Genomic DNA, 14,550 nt, shown 5'->3' on the forward strand with positions numbered 1-14,550 from the left:
AATTTGGAGTGGGCAAATCTACTGTTGGGGCTGCTGTGATGCAAGTAGCCCACGCAATCAAAGATCTGCTGATATCAAGGGTAGTGACCCTGGGAAATGTGCAGGTCATAGTGGATGGCTTTGCTGCAATGGGATTCCCTAACTGTGGTGGAGCCATAGACGGAACCCATATCCCTATCTTGGCACCGGAGCACCAAGCCGCCGAATACATAAACCGCAAGGGGTACTTTTCAATAGTGCTGCAAGCTCTGGTGGATCACAAGGGACGTTTCACCAACATCAACGTGGGATGGCCGGGAAAGGTGCATGATGCTCGCATCTTCAGGAACTCTGGTCTGTTTCAAAAGCTGCAGGAAGGGACTTTATTCCCAGACCAGAAAATAACTGTTGGGGATGTTGAAATGCCTATATGTATCCTTGGGGACCCAGCCTACCCCTTAATGCCATGGCTCATGAAGCCATACACAGGCAGCCTGGACAGTAGTCAGGAGCTGTTCAACTACAGGCTGAGCAACTGCAGAATGGTGGTAGAATGTGCATTTGGATGTTTAAAGGTGCGCTGGCGCAGTTTACTGACTCACTTAGACCTCAGCGAAACCAATATTCCCACTGTTATTACTGCTTGCTGTGTGCTCCACAATATCTGTGAGAGTAAGGGGGAGACGTTTATGGCGGGGTGGGAGGTTGAGGCAAATCACCTGGCTGCTGGTTACGCGCAGCCAGACACCAGGGCGGTTAGAAGAGCACAGGAGGGCACGGTACGCATCAGAGAAGCTTTGAAAACCGGTTTCATGACTGGCCAGGCTACGGTGTGAAAGTTCTGTTTGTTTCTCCTTGATGAAACCCCCCGCCCCTTGGTTCACTCTACTTCCCTATAAGCTAACCCCCCTCCCCTCCTCCCTTCAATCACCGCTTGCAGAGGCAATAAAGTCATTGTTGCTTCACATTCATGCATTCTTTCTTCATTCATCACACAAATAGGGGGATGACTACCAAGGTAGCCCAGCAGGGGTGGTGGAGGAGGGAATGAAAATGCCACACAGCACTTTAAAAGTTTACAACTTTAAAATTTATTGAATGCCAGCCTTCTTTTTTTGGGCAATCCTCTGTGGTGGAGTGGCTGGTTGGCCGGTGGCCCCCCCACCGCGTTCTTGGGCGTCTGGGTGTGGAAGCTATGGAACTTGGGGAGGAGGGTGGTTGGTTACACAGGGGCTGTAGTGGCAGTCTGTGCTCCAGCTGCCTTTGCTGCAGCTCAACCATACACTGGAGCATACTGGTTTGGTCCTCCAGCAGCCTCAGCATTGAATCCTGCCTCCACTCATCACGCTGCCGCCACATTTGAGCTTCAGCCCTGTCTTCAGCCCGCTACTTACTCTCTTCAGCCTGCCACTTACTCTCTTCAGCCCGCCATCTCTCCTCCCGGTCATTTTGTGCTTTCCTGCACTCTGACATTATTTGCCTCGACGCATTCATCTGTGCTCTGTCAGTGTGGGAGGACAGCATGAGCTTGGAGAACATTTCATCTCGAGTGCGTTTTTTTTTTCTTTCTAATCTTCACTAGCCTCTGGGAAGGAGAAGATCCTGTGATCATTGAAACACATGCAGCTGGTGGAGAAAAAAAAAGGGACAGCGGTATTTAAAAAGACACATTTTATAAAACAGTGGCTACACTCTTTCAGGGTAAACCTTGTTGTTAACATTACATACATAGCACATGTGCTTTCATTACAAGGTCGCATTTTGCCTCCCCCCACCTCGTGGCTACCCCCTCAACCCTCCCCCCTCCCTGTGGCTAACAGCGGGGAACATTTCTGTTTAGCCACAGGCAAACAGCCCAGCAGGAATGGGCTCCTCTGAGTGTCCCCTGAAGAAAAGCACTCTATTTCAACCAGGTGACCATGAATTATATCTCACTCTTCTGAGGATAACACAGAGATAAAGAACGGATGTTGTTTGAACGCCAGCAAACATACACTGCAATGCTTTGTTGTACAATGATTCCCGAGTACGTGTTACTGGCCTGGAGTGGTAAAGTGTCCTACCATGAAGGACGCAATAAGGCTGCCCTCCCCAGAAACCTTTTGCAAAGGCTTTGGGAGTATATCCAAGAGAGCCGCGAATGCCAGGGCAAAGCAATCCTTTCACATGCTTGCTTTTAAACCATGTATAGTATTTTAAAAGGTACTCTCACCGGAGGTCCCTTCTCCGCCTGCTGGGTCCAGGAGGCAGCCTTGGATGGGTTCGGGGGGTACTGGCTCCAGGTCCAGGGTGAGAAACAGTTCCTGGCTGTCGGGAAAACTGGTTTCTCCACTTGCTTGCTGTGAGCTATCTACAACCTCATCATCATCATCATCTTCATCGTCCCCAAAACCTGCTTCCGTATTGCCTCCATCTCCATTGAAGGAGTCAAACAACACGGCTGGGGTAGTGGTGGCTGAACCCCCTAAAATGGCATGCAGCTCATCATAGAAGCGGCATGTTTGGGGCTCTGACCCGGAGCGGCCGTTCGCCTCTCTGGTTTTCTTGTAGGCTTGCCTCAGCTCCTTCAGTTTCACGCAGCACTGCTTTGGGTCCCTGTTATGGCCTCTGTCCTTCATGCCCTGGGAGATTTTGACAAAGGTTTTGGCATTTCGAAAACTGGAACGGAGTTCTGATAGCACGGATTCCTCTCCCCATACAGCGATCAGATCCTGTACCTCCCGTTTGGTCCATGCTGGAGCTCTTTTGCGATTCTGGGACTCCATCATGGTCACCTCTGCTGATGAGCTCTGCATGGTCACCTGCAGCTTGCCACGCTGGCCAAACAGGAAATGAGATTCAAAAGTTCGCGGTTCTTTTCCTGTCTACCTGGCCAGTGCATCTGAGTTGAGAGTGCTGTCCAGAGCGGTCAAAATGGAGCACTCTGAGATAGCTCCCGGAGGCAAATACCGTTGAATTGTGTCCACAGTACCCCAAATTCGAGCCAGCAAGGCCGATTTAAGCGCTAATCCACTTGTCAGGGGTGGAGTAAGGAAACTGATTTTAAGAGCCCTTTAAGTCGAAATAAAATTAAGTCGAATTTAGCAGCATTAAATCGATGTAAACCTGCACTGTGGACGGGTGCAGGTTTACATCGATTTAATGCTGCTAAATTCGACCTAAAGTCCTAGTGTAGACCAGGGCTATGTCTGCTTTTCTGAAGTCCAGGGTCCGTATTCTGCTGCTCTCCTTTCTTCCTTGTGTCAGGATCCTGAACTCGACCATCTCATGGTCACTGCCTCCCAGGTTCCCATCCACTTTAGCTTCCCCTACTAATTCTTCCAGGTTTGTGTGCAGCAGATCAAGAAGAGCTCTGCCCTAGTTGGTTCCTCCAGCACTTGCACTGGAAATTGTCCCCTACACTTTCCAAAAACTTCCTGGATTGTCTGTGCACCACTGTATTGCTCTCCCAGCAGATATCAGGGTGATTGAAGTCTCCCATGAGAACCAAGGCCTGCCATCTAGTAACTTCCGTTAGTTGCTGGAAGGATCCTTGACTATGATTCCTAGACCCTATGGTAATGCAAATAATATATAGTAGTAATGGTTAGTGTATGGTGCTTTTCACCTGTTGATCTTAAAGTGCTTTATGAAAGTGGGTTGATCTAAATAGCCCCATTTTACAGATGGGGAGCCACCTGTACAGTCCCATTGTCTTCCTCTTCTGCCCTCACTGACACCTGGACAAGCATGGAGCTATGCTGATAGCAACCCTTGTGTTAGCACAACCACCTCATTCCTTGCCACAGGACTAAAATTACCTAACATCCTGGTGTATCTCAGAGAGAAAAGAACAGGAAGCTGGAGTATAGGGATCATGGGGGTGGATGAATATGCCTATATAACGCAGCTCTAGAACAAAAGCTCTCTCTCATATTATTATCCAGCAGAGAGGGAATTTAAATACCTAGGATAGTTGGTTGCTGACAATGGCTGTCCTGAGATGCCTGGTTTCACACCAAAGCAGTTTGGTGCAAAATGGCAGGAGCTGACCCCAGTTCAAGATGCCAGTAAAATTAAAAGGTAGAGTGTATAAAACTGTAATTCAACCTGTTCTAAGCAGAGCAGAGACCTGGCCCACCCCCAGCAATCTTTCCGCTCCGGAAATGACAATGTTGAGATGCATGCAGTGTCGAGATGGTCAAGTGGTTGGACACTCTGTGATAGGAAATGAAATAAGGTTGTGAGGGACCTAATGCAGGCTGCCCCAGCTGAAGAAAAGTTGAGGGAGGCTAGGCTACACTGGTATGGATGTGACCATGGCGACCTGAGAGTGATAATGGTTACGATGGCCCTTGTGATGGTCATGGACAGAAGTCAATCAAGGGGAAAGCCAAAGACTTGGTGCGTGGATCTTAGAGATCAGTTTGCATGACAGCCAGGTATGTAATCATGAGTGTTTACAAAAAAAAAGGCTACAAAAGTCGTTGCGCCTGAATAGGGAAATGGCAAGAAAGAAGAGATTTAGCAGAGAGGGAAAGGAATCAAGTGACCGTGGGGGTGGAGAGCTCTCACTGGGTTAGAGCAGTACAGGACCTGGGCTGGTGGTGGTGATTTTGCCTTTAGCAACCCAAAAAATTGGTGGCCACATTACAGGTATCTGTGCTTCAAAACCCACTTTCTATTTGTTTGATCAATAAATCAGTCAGCAGCTGTGGTCTTAGCAAAAGACCATCGCTTCAGCTATTGGCAATGATCCAGCTGCACTGAATCGAGATTGTGCCGTCAGGTTGTGTCAGTACAAATGACAGTCTAGAGATGGATTTCTCTGGGGAATCCTAATCATTTGCAGGTGTGCTCCTTGGAGAACAGGAACACTGCACAATCTATTGAAACAGCTCAGTGCATGAGGCATCCAGGACAGTGACCAAAACAGGGAAAAGAGACCCTAACATTTATTCTAGGGCTCTTCCATCCACAGTGAACAAGGGGCCCTAGTCTCGTGATGAGAACAAGGGACTGGTAATCAGCCCTTCTGGGTTCTAGCCTCACTTCTTCCACTGATGGGTTCTGGAACCTCAGGTAAATCATTAAGTCTTTCTGTGCCTCATGATAACCTCCTAGGGGCTGGGTTAGGGACTGCTGGGTTGATCTTTTTATTTTAAAGTAAAATCACGGGGTGAAGTGTTGGCCCCATTGAGGTCAATGGCAAAACTCCTGTTTACTTCAGTGAAGCCAGGATTTCACCCATTTTGCCTGGGATATTGGCATCTTGATTTCTAGCAGCTTGTAACAGGGTGTGCTCTTTTACCGCTTAGTTGCCTCCTAGTGGCCCATCTGGGGATTAGCCCCCCACATGGTCTGACACCCTTTCCTGTGGTCCTCAGCCTGTTGTCCCGCTCACTTGCTCCGTGGTCTCTCTCATGCGCCCAGACCTGCAGTTCTTTCCTCTTTGTGGCGTAGTCTTCTGGCCAAGACACACTGAAATTCTCCCCCTTTCCAGGGTATTATCCAAACTCTCCCCAGGAGTCCCCAGATGGACTGTCCGTAGCATGCCACCCCCACAGTGGCTTGTAGGGGAACTCAGGCCTGCCCTCTACACCAGCTTCCAAACCAGGGGCCTTTGACCCAGCAACTCAGGGCTTTATTCTCCCAGCCCTTACTGCTTTCCTACACTGCCTATGACAGGCTACGACTCACCCGCCTTGTATCAGGGAGTGTGACTGCAGGGTTCCTCACTGCAGCCACCTTCTCTGTTGCCGGCTCCCTGGCTTCATAGAAGCCCTGCCTGTTTCTGCCCAGGTGAACTTCATCCCCAATTAAGCCTCATTGCGTCCTAACTCCCCTCCAGGTGAAGCCCATTCTAACTGGCCCTTCTTGCATTGGCGCCGACAGGGCTGGAGCACCCATGGAAAAAAATTATTGGCAGCCAGCTCCCCTCTCACCCCCAGTGCCTCCTGCTTGCCATCAGCTCTGCTGATGAACTCCTTCCTCTCGTTCCCAGCACCTCCCACCCACCACAATCAGCTGTTTCACGGCATGCAGGAGACTCGGGGAGGAGCGGGGACAGGGCACACTCAGGGGAGGGGGCGGAACTAGGTGGGAAGAGGTGGGATGGGAAAAGGCGAGGCAGGGGTGGGGACTTGGGAAAATGGCTGTGGGTGGGGCCTGGGGCAAAGCAAGGGCGAGAAGAGGCAGGACGGGGTGGAGACTTGGGGGAAGGGATTGGGTGGAGGCAGGGCTTGGGGCGGAGCAGGGGTTTGAGCACCCACCCAGGCTCGGAGGAGGCCAGCGCCTATGCTCTCTTGCCTAGATTAATCCCTGCAGGGGTAGTGCAAGGGGAAAGCCCCATCACACAGCCATAGTAACATGCACCTTTGTTACACTAAAGGGGTGAGTGTCTATGGGAACCCATTGAGGGCTACAGCCTGTAGGACTTGGGGCACTGACAGCATTTGCCTCTAAGCCCAGTAGTGAGTTGCCTGCTATCTAGAGGGGACTGGTGTCCCAAAGCCCTCACAGCTGCGTCCTGCAGCAGGGTTGGTTACAATACTCTTATAATGAAAGGCTACACAACCCCCTGCTTGGCAAGGCCTTCTCTCTGTGCAGTAAGTGTAGGCTGGTCAAGTGGTTAGGGCACTAGCCTGGGACCCAGCAGCCCTCGGTTCCATTCCTTGCTCCACCACCGACTTTCTGTGAGACCTTGGGCTTGAGACACTGGCCTCTTGGTGGCTCAGTTCCCCATTTGTAAAATGGGGAGAATGACCCTGTCTTATCTCCCAGAGGTGCTGTGAAGCTAAATACCTCAAAGATTGTGTGGTGCTCGGATAGGACAGCAATAGGAACTGGATCAGTACCATAGAGAGCCAGGGCCATGAGATTCTCTAGGGAACTGGCTGCCGCTAGAGGCCCTGCTGCCCTTGGGAGAGTCTCAGACAGAGTCCCAGGATGTTCATTTAGCTGAACTTTGCACGGGTTGTGCAGAATTGTTGTTCAAAGTCATCGAGTCTTAGTAGTTTCCGTTGGTTGCATCCAGACACAAATGTGGCTCCATCCCAAACTCACCAGATCATTCTGACACAGTCTGGATGACAGGAGACGGAGTGGGTGAGACCCGAAGTGCCTCTGTGGCGCTGGGATGGGGAGTTTGCATAGTGCCTGCCCACCCTTCTTTCTGGCTGCAAACAGCATGGACCAGCCCAGCTCTGAACTATGCAGCCTTCCATTTCTCAAGTGGTAACTGTTTACGTTTAGGAACCGTATTTTATTGGCTGTCCCCAGCATTGGGATTTAGCTGCCAGAACGAACGAGTTTAGGCTTGATCCTGCCCAGAGCAGGTGCAGAAGCAGCATGTTGTGCATATAAACTCAAAGGAAAGCGTGATGAGCTGACAGAGCAGGAGAACTGATCCTGCATTAATGAGACTGCTGCTGCCAAGTTGCTCCAGCCTCGCTGCAGGGGTGAGGCTTAAGGGGAAACACGAAGTTAAGCAGCTCAATCGCACATGGAGGACTGTGCTTATTCCCAGGTCTCCTCAGACACACCCAGTCTTTGCCCACTCCCCAACTTTTATATCCTCTCGCAGGACGGGAAGGACACAAGGGATGGGTTCCACGGTGCAGTGGACCGTGCCAAGCACTTACTCTTACTTGTGCCCACTAGTAGCATTTGCTCACATGGATGGTGGAATGTGCTCCCTTCCCCTCCCACCCCCCACTGCACATTGCACAAGGACTGACGGGACCAGTGTCCCAGTTGAACACTTCACCATGAGAGAGATCAGACTTCTCGTGTTGTTCCAGAGGGGAATGTCCAGGGCACTGGGTTTCTCAGCACTGAAGAGCACTGTGCGGAGCAAGGGAGGAGATGCAGTTCAGGAAAAGGGCTTTGTTCTCGGCTTGCCTGTAGATCTGAAGCAGGGCACGCAGCTGATCCTCAGTGCTAGTGGTTATTGGATCCTTTCTCATGCTGCACAGAGCGTGGGAAATGCTGTGTCATCTTTACATGATCTGACAGGCCGTGTCCAGTCCCCTCATTCAGTCTAGGTCATTAAGCCTTATTAAAAGGATTTCTGTTAATTTATTATTGCCTTTGGCATGCTCAGCTTAATCGTTCCATTTGGGTCCAGCCTGGGCGTGGTCATAGTAATATGATTCTACAGGGATGTCTCTCCCCTCTTGAGACCAGCAGCTAAAGCTGTTACAACCTCAGAACCTAACAGCATCTTAGTAACTGTACCAGTGTTATTCTGGGAACTGGCAGGGGCACACTGCACTGCGGCTAAGGTGGGTATTTTTGCCTCAGTGTCTACCAGGAGTGATATCCTAGCTCTACGGAAGTCAATGGGAGTTTTGTGATTGACTTCAATGGGGTCAGAATGTCACTCCAGGTTCAAACCCTATCACAGCTCCACAAAGATTCCAATAGTGGGTTGGTACAGTATTGCTCTGACGGAATGAATCTCGCCTTTCTGAGCCAGGGAGAGATCAGAAGAGCTGGACCGGTCAATATCCCTCCAAACAGACAGATACACACAGGCCTCTCCTCATTCATCAGGACAACCTGCCCTCTTCCTTGTTGCAAAAGCTGCTACAAACCATCTCTCACCTGAGGCTCCGGCTCTCCATGCCTTGTCTGAGCATAGGGAAGTGATCCATGAGCGGGGACAGAGGGGAAAGGGGCAGGTACTCTCCCTTCACAGCCAGCTCCCCATCCCCATATTACCTGAGCTTGATCATTTCTGCTCCTTCCACCTGTCACTCCCCAGATGTTCTTTCCTTTATCTCCTGGTATAACAGTGTGACCCTGAGGGTGGCTAGGCTCTGCAAAGATTTTCTTAAGGTTTTCCAACTTTTCTTTGGTATTGCTCAGTGATTTATTCATGGCCATGTGCCAGTCCTGAGTGCCAGTCCTGAGCTCCCCCTGCTGGCAGAATTGGGAAACAGCATGGGCCAGATCCAGAGCGAGTTTTAATCAGAGAAGTTCATCTCTGCTGATTTACAGCATCTGAGGATCAGGCCCCATGTGTTACTTTCCAGTGGCATCCTCTGGCCAGTTGGAGCAGCATCCCTGATGGATGATAGCAAGAGTCACATCCAGTCCTCCCCATAGGAAGCTGGTCGCCACAATGAGGAGCCAGTAGGTGAAAGGAGCCAGAGATGCTGTAGAGATCTTTGAAGATGAGCTGTACTATATATTTGCAAAGTATTATTATACGAGAGGAAAACAAGGGCTTTTTTCCCCCTTCAGCTCTGCACAAGAAAGAAAGAAAGGCCCTAGAGGCATGGTAGATAGGGGTCTGGAGCGGGCCTGAGTGTGACATTGGACTGACCGAGGGCATATGGCCTACGTGGGCTCTGGAAATGGAGGGAAGCATGCAAAGGAGCAGTGAGGACCCTGTTTTTCAGAAGTGCTCAGTTCTCATGTGTCCAGCTTTTCCAGAGCTCAGCATGGTGGGGGCATTGCGGGTGCCAAGCTCCTTGGTAAATCTGACCCATATTTAATGGCAGCTGAGTGCTTTTGTAAACCAGACCCCTCTTGTGGGTGCTGAGCACTTGAAAATCTGGCCCGTAAATAGGTAGCAGGCAGTAAGCGAGAGGGCACTCTGGGAGAGTGCTACAGTGCAAGGAAAGTGTGCGTGTGTGGGCATGCGGGCGGGCGTGGGTTAGGGTGTAAGTAGCAAGCCCAAGAGTGGAGGTGCAGATTTCATCCAAGTGGAAAAACTCTTGAGGCAAGTTAATCCCAGACATAACTTGAGTAAAGTCAATAGAATTGACCCAAAAATGGATTTGGCCCAGTGCCTTGTCTCTTGCTACAGTAGAGTGACCAGATAGCAAGTGTGAAAAATTAGGACACACACTTTTTTTCAGGGTGTGTGGGGGGGAGTTGCCTAAATAAAACAAATCCCCTAATAGCGGGACGTCTGGTCACCCTGTCCTACTGCCAACAACCTGATCAGACCTAACTGACCCTACTACTCCTTTTGTATTAAAGCTTGTTCTCCAAACACACAGCGCTGCATCAACGGGATATTAACAAACTCCCTTGTACGCCTAAATTTCCCGTTCCCCGCAGCTCCAGTTAAAGAAGGAATGAGCTAACTGCCTCTGCTCTCCCCACACGGGGAAGCCTGCCTGTGTGTAAGCAAGTGCTTTGGCACATTGCTACCACCTTCAGGAAGGAACTGGCAAGCACACACAAGGACAGATTTGTAAATAGAGGTGAAGGAATTAGGCGGATGACAGTGAAATCTGCTATTTTAGAACTTTAATTATTGTGGTGGCTTAACTTAACGAGTCACTCGATGATACTGTAGTGCTGCTTTTTAGATGCAGCCCTGAAATGTCAGCTAAGGACTTGATGCTGGGACAGTACAGTATATCACAAATCAGCACATAGCCTTGACTGCTAACTAGCTGCTTGCAGAGCTCACACGTGCTTGTAGCACTGCAGAGCCCGGTGTTCTGGTGCAGTCACTGAGTTACGAACAGGGAAAGCTGGCACAAACTAGACAAAGCAAAAATGATCATAGTTTGGCTCAGTGAATGAAAATAAAGATGATGGAATGGTCTGCTGTAATGATGAGCTTTGCTCTTTTGGGTGAGCAAAGGACGTTTGACATTTTTCCCTGCACTGATGATTATGACACATCAGTCACGCTGCCATTGCTGATCAACATGCTGTAACCCTCATTAATCAGCTGGACCTTTAAAGCAACATCATCTGGTTATAAGCCATGCATTTTAAAAGACGCATTCCCATGTCTGTGTCATTAGTAGAACCTTAGATTATTAAAATGGACCTAATTCTAAAGGTAGAATTAGATTCTCATCATTTCAGCTGCTTGTTCACACACACACACACCGCTCCCCATTTCTGAAAACAGGCTAGTCAATTTCATTTTTGCTTATGAACAGATTCTAGTGGGTTTGCCTTCCTGGTTCTCAGGTAGTAGCACTGTGCTGCAATACTTAGGTTACAGAGGTGTCTCTATATCCATACATGCAGCCCTAAAACTGTTTTTAGTTGATACTTTCCAAAAGTCCTGAAAACATGTCAGTTGTCGTTACATTTCGTCATAGAGACCAAAGAAATAAGTTATTGAACAATAGCCAAGAAGAAAAAATGCTAATACTAAAAATACTAATGCTCTCAGTGTCGTGCTGGCCCCCAAGTACTCTTTGGTGGGAACAGAGGGGCAGCTGAAATCACCAGTTTATTGGAGCCAGTCCTTCGGCACACGTCACTGCTCAGTTCAAAATGGACCTGGGAAGGAGCCTGGTTTATAGGCAATTTCTATACCAAACCCCACCGTGCAGAGAAAGTGGTTTCCAAATGGAAACTCCCATTCTGTCCTCTGCAGTTAGCTCTGGTGAATGGTTCTTCCTGTGGTGTGATTGACCCTTTTCTGAGCTGCCTTCTGATAGTGGCCACGTAAAGGAGAACTTGCTTAGGCCCCAGTCCTGCAAACACTTGTGCACGTGCTTTACATTAAGTCTGTGAGTAGTTCCAGTGGGACACCTCATGATTAACATTAAGCACCTGCGTGTTTCAAGGATCAGGGCCCTGGCGCCGGACATTGGCAATGCAAGCGCCTATCATCAGAGATTGCTGCTATGATACTAACGGGAATATACAAGGAAGAAAAGCTTCCTTTTGCTCTTCAGGATTTTACAGAACACGTGACTCCTTCCACCAGCTCTCACATTTCCATTTAACATCAGGTCTAGGGTTTATAGTACTGAGCCTGTCCAGACTTTGTAAGCATCATCCTGAGGTAGTAAATGATTGTACATTCCATCAATACTTCTCTGGTTTCCCTATCAGTGTCTGCAGGGATGCCTCACTCCCCTGGCTTTGACAATTCCACCCTATATTTTTAGCCTGCATGGCCAGGGGTGTTGCTAGAGTTCTATAAAGCGCTACCGTCCCCCCAAGGAGCATGGGACACACTGTCTCTACAACGTCCGCAGGCTCTGCCAGCCCCAGTGCTGAAGACCCCATCTTGAATCCCTCATGAGAAGAAGGGGTTGTGGTCTCAATAGGTCCCTAGGCCAACCTTTGCACATGCGCACACAAGCTCATGGAGGACATATATTTAGGGTGACCAGCGGGAAAGTGTGAAAAATCGGGATGGGGGTGGGGAGTAATAGGTGCCTATATAAGAAAAAGCCCCCAAAATCGGGACTGTCCCTATAAAATCGGGACATTTTCCAGTGTAGATATGGTAGCCAGAGCATCTCCACCCTGCGCTTTCCAAACTCTGTATTTAGCAGAATGGATGCAGCTGACTGTTGATCTCAACACAGAGGCGTGAGTTCTTCGAGGTCTTCCCTGGGGCATAATAAATGTGCAAGCTGCTCACAGTTTGTTGGGGTTTCCTGGAGCAGGGCTAACACTACAACAAAACTTAGTAAGCGTTTGTTTAAATGTTGTGTTAGTGACATTTTTGCCTTGATCTTGTGACCGTTCATGGCACATGAACTTTTGGGCAGGAAAGTTCAGTGCAAACCATGGATTCTAAGTGAATATTGAAGAGTATTCAGGGACCTCACATTCGTACTCACGAGCAGGAGCACTGGAAATGAACCACTTCTTAAAACATCAAATACACTGGGGAAAATCCCAACCTGTTCATGGGCGATTCGTGAATGGAAAATGAGGTGACTTGTTTTTTTAAAAAATTATGTGTTATGAATGAGTCACGTGGCTGTTGTTTACTAATCCCTCCCGCCTTGTCTGCACTAAGGAGTATCCTGGGTTCAGCCATTGTGGGCTGGTTATGAGAGTAGTTGCACCAGCGCTTGGGGCTAGGAACACAGTGGAATCCACAGCCCTGGGCTAGGTGCCCAGGCTCCCCATACAATGCAAGGGGAGAGAGAGGCATCTAAGAAAGGGATTCTCAGAAGCCAACAAAGCTGAATGAGGACCTGCCCAAGCTAGGCTGGTGTGAAATGGAAAGGAAAGGGGTGGGGCTTAGGGCCTAGATTTGCAAAGGGACTTAGGCGTCTGACTCCTATTGGTCTGGACCTCAGGCACCAGACTGACAGCTGGAGGAGGATGCCTAGTACCTCTGCTTGGTGTCTCTCAGTCCCTTCTCTTGCAGCTATTTCACTCTGTAGAAAGAATGAGAGAAACACACACAAAGTGAGAGACTGACTCTCTCACGCAGTGCTCAGGGCACTCACCTGGCATGGGGGAGAGTCAGAGTCGAGTCCCTGCACCAAGAAACTTGTAGTTATTATACAAAGGGGAACAGGTTCAACAGAAGCCATTGAGAGAGACCCACCCCCAGAGCCTGGTGGTCAGACCACTTACCTGAGAGTCCTGGGGTCAAGTCCCTGCCCTATATCAGGCAAAACAGAGATTCAAACGTGTGTCTCCATATCCTCTGTAAGCACCCCCCCACCCCCGAAAATTCCTAACCAGCTCAGTCCTGGCCTCCTCCTTCTGTGGGGAGTAGGCATGCTCAGAGCACTCCTACTGGATCAGGCTTGACAGGCAAGCTAGGCCTCGGCTGGGAAACCCGCCGAGGCCTTGCCATGAGTGAGGACTCTGAGCGGATCGTTAACTGTGGGGCAGCGTCAGGATGTAGGTGGCTTTGCACATGCCTGCGAGCAGAAAGCTACACCCAGTACAAGCAGGGGGAAGCCTTGCCTAGCTCAATCAGTGCAAACACTGCTAGTCTAACGACTGGCCAGCGATGGCTGAGCCAGGGCTACTTCTGGGTATAGGCAAGGCCCGAGTTGGGGAAGGGAAGGAATTCTATAACCCAGTGCCAAAAGGGGAGGAATTGTATGGCCTAGGGCAAAAGCCTGAATAATAAACACACCATGGCCTGATTCTGAACCCCCCCAAGCCCAGTGGTGGCCAAGGAGAGAGGAGGCTGTGCAGTCCTTCGTGAGCTCAGGCCAGGGGCAGTGACTGGCGAGGAATGCTGGGAAGCCAGCCCCTCCAGTCGCAAAATGCTCAACTGCTGAGAGGCTGTGCAGCCAAGCAATGTTCCCGTGAAGAAGCAGACCCAGCCTTCCCCTTTCACACAGAGACAAATGGGGAAGACTAGCACGGTTTTGCACCATGGAGAGACAGTGTGTTAAGTTGTGGGGCATTTTTGCTTGCTTCACGTCTGCACTCACTTTACCGGCTTCGTAGTTATGGCAAGGTAAAATAAAGCATCTCTCCGTAGCGTAGTGTCTCGGCTTGTAAAATGGAGGTGCTGGTATGTCCCTACGACCCTGGGTGCTCAGTGTCGGTGTGGAGAGCGACTGCTTTGTGTTTGTATAACACGTTGGCAATGGCATGCGGCATAGAGCTTTGAAGAATTAGCATCATTATTTGATCATAAGCATGTCTGGCTGGGAGGCGGGCCGAGCACTAACCCTTTGAATCCCTTTGTTTAGTACCTTCCGTTGAATGGAGAGTTCATTATGGCGCCTGGTGCAGGATTTGCAGCTTTTGATGGCAGCTGGGATCCAGGCTGTGACACAGGTATCATGTGCCCAATCCGCTTTGATTAGCCATGTAAATTCAACACAAAGACGTCCAGGTGGGCTTTAATTATGGGAAATACAATGAACTAAAGAATTCCTTTGG

At 49.6% G+C, this 14,550-nt stretch overlaps 1 protein-coding gene and 1 long non-coding RNA gene across 3 annotated transcripts in view; one reads left to right on the forward strand and one right to left on the reverse strand.

Annotated features, from left to right (window-relative positions):
* AMN (amnion associated transmembrane protein) overlaps positions 1 to 14,550 on the forward strand; it is a 56,643-nt gene that overhangs the window by 20,226 nt on the left and 21,867 nt on the right. For both annotated transcript variants that reach the window (XM_048855036.1, XM_048855037.1), the window contains exon 4: positions 14,358 to 14,445. In XM_048855036.1, the coding sequence (XP_048710993.1) occupies positions 14,358 to 14,445 (88 nt within the window). The remainder of the gene's footprint in view (positions 1 to 14,357; positions 14,446 to 14,550) is intronic.
* Positions 1,047 to 8,768, reverse strand: LOC142072369 (uncharacterized). Its single transcript, XR_012668767.1, has 2 exons — positions 8,683 to 8,768; positions 1,047 to 1,605 (listed from the first exon to the last, which is right to left on the reverse strand). It is a non-coding gene; the product is annotated as an uncharacterized LOC142072369 (long non-coding RNA).

Source organism: Caretta caretta, chromosome 6, assembly GCF_965140235.1.
Source record: "Caretta caretta isolate rCarCar2 chromosome 6, rCarCar1.hap1, whole genome shotgun sequence".
NCBI lineage: Eukaryota > Metazoa > Chordata > Testudines > Cheloniidae > Caretta > Caretta caretta.